The sequence below is a fragment of the Sapajus apella genome, unplaced genomic scaffold (genome assembly GCF_009761245.1).
Source record: "Sapajus apella isolate SASKATOON/1434 unplaced genomic scaffold, GSC_monkey_1.0 scaffold39, whole genome shotgun sequence".
In the NCBI taxonomy this organism is placed as follows: domain Eukaryota; kingdom Metazoa; phylum Chordata; class Mammalia; order Primates; family Cebidae; genus Sapajus; species Sapajus apella.
Genome location: NW_022436979.1, coordinates 7,194,052 through 7,204,505, shown reverse-complemented (window position 1 = coordinate 7,204,505; position 10,454 = coordinate 7,194,052). Strand labels below are relative to the sequence as shown.

At 36.7% G+C, this 10,454-nt stretch overlaps 1 protein-coding gene across 4 annotated transcripts in view; it reads right to left on the bottom strand.

The window, feature by feature from the left end:
* Positions 1-560: 560 nt before the first annotated feature.
* The window catches only part of GALNT7 (polypeptide N-acetylgalactosaminyltransferase 7), a 156,086-nt gene continuing 146,192 nt past the window's right edge, over positions 561-10,454 (bottom strand). For 3 of the 4 annotated variants that reach the window (XM_032298663.1, XM_032298662.1, XM_032298664.1), the window contains exons 9-12: positions 10,117-10,335; positions 6,559-6,657; positions 5,827-5,955; positions 561-2,933 (exon numbers count right to left, since the gene is read on the bottom strand). In XM_032298663.1, coding sequence (XP_032154554.1) covers positions 2,796-2,933; positions 5,827-5,955; positions 6,559-6,657; positions 10,117-10,335 — 585 coding nt within the window. In that variant the 3' untranslated portion in view covers positions 561-2,795. The remainder of the gene's footprint in view (positions 2,934-5,826; positions 5,956-6,558; positions 6,658-10,116; positions 10,336-10,454) is intronic. The other variant, XM_032298665.1, reaches the window with a different exon arrangement.

Genomic DNA, 10,454 nt, shown 5'->3' with positions numbered 1-10,454 from the left:
GCTAAGAATTGGAAGATATGACAATAGACAGGTCAGTTGAGAGAAAGTTTCCCAAATAACACGGCCACTTACTTGAATGTGTTAGCAGCCATATCTTCTCTTGAGATGTGTTTTGTACCACAAGGTCCTATGGACTATTTATAATTTCATTGTGATAGGCTTCCCTTTACTTTTCTCTACTTACTTGTTCTGTTAGGTTGTAAAAAAAAATTTGATTTAAAGACATGTTTGCTTCTAATAGGCAATTCTATAGTAGCATTATACTGCCAAGAAAGATACATGTTGCCGGGGTTATTTTCTATAATTAAAAAAGTGTAAACTTTAAAAATTGGTATACATAGGCAAATAGGTAAAAATAAACCTTTGTTTCTTTCCAACAGAGATATAAGCTCTGAGGTTTCTAAGCATGTATAACAGAATGCTAAGCAACACTCAAGCAGATACTCAACTAATAACTGTGGTCTATAATATTTTAGCTATTAAGTGTGTCTTGTAAATAGTAATTCTTTCAAATGTGCAGTGTTTAGATTTGAAATGATTACAAGTACCAAAAAATCCCATGAATTAAAATACAATATTTTATTTTTTCTCACCTAAAAAACAAGCAACCCAGAATTAAGATATACATAAGTTTCTCAAATTTACCCTAATAAAATTTTGAATATTTATACAATTTCTACAGAAACATACAGTGTATCAAAATCTGCATAAATCAAATTTATAAAATGTGTAGAAATGCATAGTGATATTATCAACTTACAAAGCAAGGATATGGGAATTATTTCCAAAGCAGCCTACAGTAGAAAATAGTCATTATGGCAGCAGCTTCTGATGTTTTTGTTTGGTAAGGTTTCCGATTTCAATATATAGAATCATATTCATAGAGTATTTTCTTTTAATGAATTGCACAAAATACCCATTTAAAATTTACATGCACAGTTCATTGCCACCTTTCTTAGGCCTATGCATAGTTAATAAGGTTATAATCTACTCAACATGGAAAATGGAGCCTATTTGCAAACACGCAAGTAATTAAAGTACCAATTCTCTCTTAGTTTCTTTTTTTATAGTTGATTTATTTTGCAATTATAAATGTTAAACATCCCTAGAGATGAAAGTTAAAATGGTTGATCACAGATCAGTAGCAAAATACAAACTTGACAATTCAAAATTTTAAATAAAACTCTGTTGAGGATGTTTAACTTTGACTCTCCAAATTTAAGAGCTAAGCTTGGAACAAACAAATTCATTGGTTACATTTCCTCTTAAATTAAAAAACAAACTTCTGGCAGTAGTTTGTAAATTCCTTTCATTGTAATGATTTCATGATTATAGGATCAAAAATGCTTAACTTACTTGCCATTCAGCTCACCTCATCATAGTTTTTTTTAGCACTCAATGTAGGCATTTTAATCTTTTGAGCAGTAACAATATCTTTTGAGAAATTAAAATTGAATTGACCATTTGGAATATTTGGTTTTCCTAATAGGTACAGTCTTAGTAAATGTTTAAATCCAAACAAATCTTCTGTTTACTGGAAAAATACTAAAAAAAATACACTTGCTAAAAAGAAATTAAGAAACACTAGGGAACACCCAATCTAACAGAAAGTTGTTCACATTTGTTAATGAACTGTGTTTTAAAATACTCTTTGTTTTTAAATTTTAAAAACATGCAGATAATGTCATTTGGATGAAAATATAAATGAAACATTAATTCACTCTTGGCTTTGCAGGTTGCACAACTTAGGTTATAATGCACACGAGTTTAGGAAGGCCTAATCTAACAAGGGCTTGGAAAGTCTTACCTCAGTTAGAATGAACCTTTGACATGTTTATAGTGGTGTTTCATTGATTTTGTTACCCTCTCTTTTCGGGGGTAACAATAAAACTGATAATAGTTTTCTATGGTGACAGGTATTAGAGAAGATAAATCCCAAATGTTGGTGGACAATATTTCTCTAGTTGGAAGACACCTTTGCAATCCTAGAAGTAGGTATGACAGAGGGCACTGGGAATGCCAGTAGGTAAGGGAGCAAATGCCACACAACTTCCAACTCTATGGGAAAGCCTTGGGATGTTCCATATTGTCATTTCTTTTTCAAGCCATACAACATCTAACCTTATGGCAAATGGCAGCACATAAATTCATTTCTGAGTAGTAAAAGTATTCCCCATACAGGTGACAAGTCCATCATTACCATCCTATAAATTTCATCACAAGCTCTTGAAATATATACTGAGAAATGAAAGAGGCACTAAATGTGTTGAAATTCACCTTTCAAAAAAGCAGCATGACTGTGAAGGAAGGCCACCTTGGCTAATAACCTGTGGCAGTGCTTCAAAAGGATGTAAAATTAAATAAAGACACAACAGGTTGATAATCACCAAGTTATATATGAAAGTCTGGCTACTCCAACCTTTTTCAAGTGTGTGAAAAATAAAAATCAAACTGCCTTTCAGACCCCTGAGTGTAATCCCAAAGAAGACAATGTGCTTTAACTCTGTCTAATAAAACAGAGCTAAAGGCACGAATTACCAACATCATCTTAAAACAAAACAAAAAGATGTAAACATCTACAAAGTTTAAGGTAAAAGCAGTCTTGTAAACAGTAACTGCAGATGATAATGTTATTGTAAAATCACAGTTTATCAATGTCCTTGAAACTGATCAGGAGGTTCCAGGTTTGGAGCTGTACAGAGTTAATAACAATAGTTGCAGCAGGTTTCAGGCGGTTTTGAGTCCTGTATAAATTTACTTGTCAGTAGGTAGGTTACTGGTTTCTTTTATTCTCTCTAAACACTATGGATGTTATTCATTTCCCATTTTTGAGTCGTTTTACTGGAGTCACAATTGGAGATGAATACTTGATGCAGGACCTCTGAGCGATCTAAGCACTTTCCTGAAGGAATATGAGTAAATCTGTGCAGGTTCTGAAAACATAGTAAGAAAAAAGTTTCAAATTTGGACCCTTGATATCACTGACATCAGAAGTCATCACTTGGCTTTCATTAAGAGATAGTTTAAGCAAATGGATAAGCTTATCAGCCACACCCCACTTTGGATTTCTCTTGATTGTCAGTTTTCTAGGTCCTAAGATCTTTCATTGTTAAGTCACAATATACTGCTGGTATCTGGGATTCAATGTATGCAAACCTAAATTCATTATCTGCTCCCCATATCTATGTCTACTGTTTCTATCCTGGGTAATGATAATATCAGCTTTCCAGTCATTAGGAAATACTGCACTTTCCCTCTTTAATTCACATTACACCAGACACTAAGGATGGATACGTGCAATGTCTCTGGTTTATATTCCTTCCCATCGCCACTGCAGATGCCCTGGTTTGGCCCTCACCATATGTTCAGACTATCCAGGATTGGGTCTGTAAGGCCAAAACTATTTTCATAATAAACAAAGGCTCTACTGCCTTTTTACTTTATCGACATTTATACTGATGGTGCAAAAGCAATGGCAAGTAAAACTGATGATGCCTTAGCATGAATCAAACTATGCTAGTACCTGTAGTCACACTGTTCACTGCCACACACTCAGCAAAAAGTAAATGCCAGTTTCACTTAAAGATGTCACTGATGAAGCAGTAAAACATTACTTTTATTCAATCTTGACCCCTGAGTATATTTAAAAAGAAATTTATGAGATGCAGTGGGAAGTACGTATCAAGTACTTCCACATAGTGAGGTACAATGCTCAAGGATACCAGTCTACAATGCGAGTAACTTTTAAGAAACTACCACTTATTAAGTTGTGGTGTACAATCAAAAAATATCCACAATTATCTGAAAGGCTATTAAATTACTTCCTTTCTTTTCCAACTCTATGCTTGTGTGAGTCTGGGTTTTCATCATATACTTGAACTAAAACAACGTATCAGATCAGACCAAATGAAGCAGGAGTATAAGAATCCAGCTGTCTTCTTCTATTAAATCAGATATTAAAGGGATTTGCAAAAATATAGAATTCCATTCTTCTCATTATTTTTTTTGGGTAAACATAGTTATTTTTCATTGAAAATGTCATTTATATTAATGTTTAATGGGGATATTGTTACTTTTAGATGAATTAATTATAAAAACTTTACAAATTTTTCAGACAACTTCCAATTCTGGAAATATTGCCAAGGATAACCTACATAAACAAAAGCAATTTGGGGGTGGGGGGGGTTCACTAACTTTTAAGAGTGTAAAGGGAATCCAGAGGCCAGAAAGTTTGAGAACAGCCCATACCTCACGTTTCCAGAATTATTTTCCTAAAAGTAGCCATTGTTTCCCATCACTACCTTCCTCAAATAAGGTCCATCCCTCTCTAAAACTTAAAAAATGAAGGTCAGTGCTCTATCCTCTGAAGTACAATTTAGAGATACCAAATGAAATGCAATTCTTAGAATTTTCTACACATTTTCATGCCACGTTTTTGCTCATCCAGTCTTCTTACTTTCTATGGAAAGCCTTTTTACACTCAGGACTTGTGCAATGATACTTCCTCTATGAAACTCCTCAGAAGTAATTCCTCCCATGAATCACTCTTTTCTATCCTATGGCATTTTGCTTATCTCTATTTTTGCATTTCTTTCTTCTCTACCATTATATGATAATGTACTTTAGCTATATTTTTGAATTCCCCTACAGCCTAACACATCATTGGTTCCCAAGTGACTAGTAATATCTAATACACAAATATATTCAGTGCTATGTCCTTTAAAATATTTAAAACATGTTGTGTGCCATTTTTTGGTTGATTACTTCTTGATATAGTTGCTTGTCTGTTAGCCTCCTTTTACTATTTTGCTAATATTGTTCTCACTGACTCCTACCATTTATTGCTATTATATTTCATTTTTTTTGTGTGAAAATAAATGCTCCACTCTTTAAGGTTTATGCTACTCTTCTCCTTCCTAACTTGATATAAGGAAAAAAATCATCAATTTATACATGTTTATCACTTCATGGAAATTATCCATAATGACAATAACAGGGAATGTTAAGGTAGATCATATCCTTATTACACAGATAACAAGTGCTTGCTTGCATGACAGATGGGATGTGATAACAAATACTGAGTGAATAAATAAAATGCAGGGTTGATAGATTCTTTAGTGTGATGCAGCTTTTCCTACTTTTTGTTTCATAATAAATTGCTTTATGTTAGCCAAATCTAGACTTTGAAAACTATACATAAATATATTAATATATTGTAATCCTCAACTTGCCACAGAGCTTTAAATACTCACAGCTGAAAGACAAAACTGCCCCAGCAGTGTCATGTGAATAACTAAATTTGACCATTAAAGTAAGCAACTTGCTACATTTATCCCGCTGTATTTAGCACACAACAACGATAAAGACGTTATAAAAGCCTAGATTTCAAGTTTTATTTGTTTGTCTCTATCTCCATCTGCTGGACAATATGAAATATTAGCCAAAGTTTTAATAGTATAAATATATTTTACTGTAATGAATGATTCATTTAGATTTCAAAAATCAGATTTTGGTGAGAGCAATGATGATGACTGCCTCACAGAACACTGACTTTCTTGTATTACTAAAATTAGCAGTGCTCTTCATAGACATCACTGTGGCCTCATTCCGTGACAATATTGTATGAAAGAACAAAAGTGATGCCTCATTATAGAACAATGAGTCATCCAGTGCTCAGGAAAACCTATACAAGTGACTAAATGAGAGGAAAATGCTAGCAAATTTGAATGTAGGCTTGAAGATTTATTCATCTAAATTCCACATGCTACATGTTATTGAAAATGAAATAGCATATAACATTATTTCAGAAGTTAAAATGCAGAATACCTTGAAGTACTGCCATTCCTTAAATTCATTTAGATTACAGTGTGTAATCATAACTTTTGATCCATCAGCCCCCTTTGTCAAACACTGGTCATACTGCATGAGTTGATTTGCTTCATTGATTCTGAAAAGCTGTAAAAGAAAAAGACAGAAATAAGTAACAGAGGCACCTTCCCTGCTGATGTATATTTGAAAAGAATGAAACTTAACTCATAATTATAATTAAATTGAATGGCTAACTTATTTTTCCATAATTTTTCTGTGTTTAGAACTGTAAGTCCACAAATTATGTTTATTTTGATGTTAGTGAAGATCCTTATTAACACTGAAATCATTAAGATCTTTAGTCTCTAAGATACCGAATGGGTCACTAACACATATTTGTTAATTACCAACAATGTGAGAAAATGAAAAAACAAACATAAACCCACATAAGAAAATATATTAGTGAACATATATTACTGGCAATAACATTGTATTGGCAAAAAGATGAGGATTAGTGAATAATACTTGCAAAAAAATCGTTAGGGAGCTAGGCTTATATAGGTATGTTAGTGACAAATATATACTCTCACAGGAATATATTTTAATCTCTTACATTAGACATTAATTCTAGATTCTAACTGCTTATGCAAAAACTATAATGTTATTATAATGTTATTGATCACTCTGTGGTCAATAAACCTGATGCCCCTCAATGCAGAATAAATTAAACACAAAAGAAAGGTGATTTACCTGATTCCCTCCCATTCTGTGGCAGGGTCCTAGCTCAACAAAGCCTCCATTTGTTTTTCCCATGCTATCAATGCAGTAAGCAGTTTCAAAGCCTCTGATCTGAAAAAATGAACAAACAAAAAACAGGCAACAGTTTACTTTTTGATAAACTCTGGCATCAGAACTTAATATTTCATATTAAATATTACAGTTCACAGGGAAAATCTGGGTATGCATAGTGACAGGGTATTACTGTATTATCAGTCTTTACATAGTCTGGAAATCATTTATGGTCTTGAAGTCAACATTGGAATGGATTCTTTCTCTAAGAGCATAGGACTATAGATTTCCCTAAAATACCACAGAGGAAAAAAAAATTACCATTAAATACAATTTCAGAATCACAGTAATTCATGTGAAAGAGAAGCAAATAGAGAAAAGCTACCTAGCCACAGTGGTAATAGACACTGGCCCTAGATACCTAGAACAGACCGGATTTGTAAGGGACCTCTTCCAAATGGCTGCGCAGCACTTCTGGTAGCTGCCTCCAAGGGCCTAGGGTGCAAAGGTCACTCATGACACAAGGCCAGGCAGTGAGGCTTTTCTCTATAGACAATGTAGATGAAAAGCAAACACAGGTTTCCATCTTTGGAATGTACAATTTCTATGAAAATAACTATTTTTGGAAATACCGTATATTTCTCTGAATTATAAATCACTTTAGTATTTGGATAAAATGTTTTATTCTTGCATTCAGCCAGCAAATACTGACTCTGCGCCTCTGATGATAAGAGCTTTTGAGGATACGAAGAGGAGCAAGTCATGGTCCTCACCGCCTGTAGAGAGATGGAGGGGTAGCAGCCAGTCAGGATGGAGGTATGAATTTGCAGAGGAAGAGCTGCTACCTTGCGTGGAGGGGCTCTGAAGACTGCCCCAAGAGACACCTTTACAACAGGTAGGGGTTTACCTTGGAATGTTAAGGAAATGCCGAGAAACGAAGTATAAAGTGCAGATGTCAGAATGGAGAGAGGTTAAACTGAAGATATATTTGGGAGTGAGATAGTAAAAGGAGGACAGAAAATTCTATCCATTTATTCATGCATTTATTCAATCGCCAAATACTGAGTATCTGATGTGTGCCAGGCATGCTGTAGGATCTGAAACACTAGTGAACAAAATAAAGACTGCCGCCCCAGTAATGGGCATGCCGCAGTGAACGTGGGCCCCTTGCCTACATTCACTCTGGGAACGTAAGGAAAAAAAGACAGAATATAAGTTAAAAAACATAGTAGACAATTTTTCTGCTATAGCAAAAGATGATAAGTATGGTGAAAAAAAAGAAAGAAGAGGAAGTTAGAGTGGGAGCTAGCGTGTTGGGAAGTAACAAGGTGGACCTCACTGAGAAGTGGCAGGTCAGCAGACTTGAAGGAGGTGTGAGAGCTGGCCATGGACAGGGCTGCCTGCAGGGAAGCATTCCGGGCAGTGGAAAGAGCACAGGCAGGCGCATGCCTGGAAGGAGTCCAAGGACCAGTAAGGACATGGGGCTGGAGCGGAGTGGGGAGAGCAGTGGCAGGTGAGGCCAGAGAGGAACAGGGACAGATGTTGTGGATCTTGGAGACCACCAGAAAGGACTCTGTCATCACTCTGAGGTGAAGGTGCACGTTTTCTTGCAGAGGGACATAACTTCATTTTAAAACAATCACTCTGACTGCTGTATTTGAAATAGGCTGTAGGAGAGCCAACATGTTAGTCTCAGTGAGAGATGATGGTGGCTTAGACCAGGCAAGAAGGAATCAGATTCTGGAACTAGACATGAAGTGCGAAACAAAGACAGGATTCGTGGAAGCTCCAAAGTGTTTGGTCTGAGAAATCGGTAGAGATGGGTAGGGGGAGGAGATAGGAAGTTCAATTATGGCTGGTTGAGTTTGAAGTGCCTGTTAGACACTCAAGTGCCGATGTCTAGCAGGCAGTTGGATGCAGTCGTCTGGGCCCTCAGAGAGAGATCTGTGTGTTGAAGGGCTTATGGTATAGTTGGGAGTTAAACATAATTTGCTGTAATAGGACAGGTAAATTAAGAGTAAAGGGAAAAAAAGGTATTAAAGCAATAAGTACAGAGAGTGCAGCATGAGTGTCCTCTGTTGGTTTCTCCTTCCATTCCTGAACTCTAAGTGCTGGCACTTCTGAGGGATGGGTCTTCTCTCCTCTTCTCTATCTGTATTTTCTCTCTTGGTGACCTCGTTCAGTCCCATGAAATGACCTACCTGCTGATGGACCCAAATGTGCATCTCCAGAGTGGCCTCTCTTCTGGATTGTGGCATCATACAACCTACGATCTATCATCAGTAGGCCTTAACAGCTCTACCTGAATATTTGGCAGGTACTTTGCACGTTCAGAACACCAACAGAAGCCTTGCCCCCTCCATTCACTCCCCTACTATCTTCCCAGTCTCAGCAGCCCAAATGAAAAACATTATCAGCTACTCAAATAAAAAAAACAACCTGTGTCATCCTGGCCCTTATCCTTCACACACCAACCCATCAGGGATCTGCCTCCAGAAGAATTATGTTTATGCGATTGTTCTGCTTCCCTTTATCTCCACTCCCTGGCTCTCTGATTGGCTGACTCTTTACCATTCAGATCTGAGGGCAAATGTCGCCTCCTCAGAGATGCTTTCCTTACCCTATCCTTAAGTCCTCTTGACAGTATTAGGTGTCATTGTCATTTATCACCATCTGTCATTATCATTTTTGCTTTCTCTTTTTTGGTCTCTATACCCAGGTAGCATGCTAGTTCCCTGAGAAAAAGGACTCTGCTTGTCTTATTTTCTGTCTAGAAGAGTGACTGGCACATAGTAGGCCCTCAACCAATATTTGCTGAACGTAATTAAGCAGAGGGATGTGGACTTGAATGTTCATGGCAGATTTAGTGTGCCTGTGGGGCAGCAGTATAAGGCATACAGCAGGGCTGAGGGGTGCAATCAGAAGTGAGTCTGAGGACAATTTTGAATAAGCAAAGAAATGACAATGTCTGATTTTCAAAATGCTTTTATTTGATTTTAATTATTTTTAATTCATTTGAAAAGCATTGTTGGAGTGCCTATTGTATATGGGTCCCTGCATCAGTCCACCTGGACACAATGGTGATCAAGGTCCTAAAGCACTCAGACTGGCTGGGAGATGGGCGAATTTGGGTGTTGTGAGAACCCCTGGGAAGAGCATAGATGTGCATCTTTTTGATGAAGTGAGGAAAAATAAGAACGGCTTTTCAGTATTGGTGATCTCTAAGCTGAGAGCAGTGGGATAAACTGAAGTTAGTTAAGGAAGGGAGTTGGAGTAAGGGGCATGGAGGTGCCAGGAGCTGGAGCAAAAGGCTGGCAGGAGACAGCCTGGTGGCAAGCTGGCCTGGCAAGCCGTAGCTGTGGAGTGGAAAGGTGGTAGATGCTATCAGAGAGTTTTTACCCAAACTTTCCCCCAAGAATACTTTTCTCTTACTCACATAGTTCCACCTGTCTCTGCCTTCTCCCAAACTTAGTCTACAAATGCACACACTTTGAGATGTGACTATCAGCTGGTACTTACTTCTCCCCAGTCAATATTTTTGGGTGGCAAAGGGTAGTGTGAGGTGATATCATAAGCTATTTCTTCCATGAACCATTTAAAACTTTTACAGTTGTGATCTTCTCGGAATTTTTTCAGCTCTGATATATCCCCATATGGTAATGCCTGTGATTCAGGACGACTAGCATAGAAGTAGTCTTTATATTCATCCCACCAAACCTCCACAACTCTAACATAATTCTGTAAAAAACAAAATAAACATCATTATAAAAAGACAAAGGTCATATCATAAACAGCCTATATTAGACACATGAAATATGGTTTACACATAACAAATTCATTTCAATAGGACCTGACAT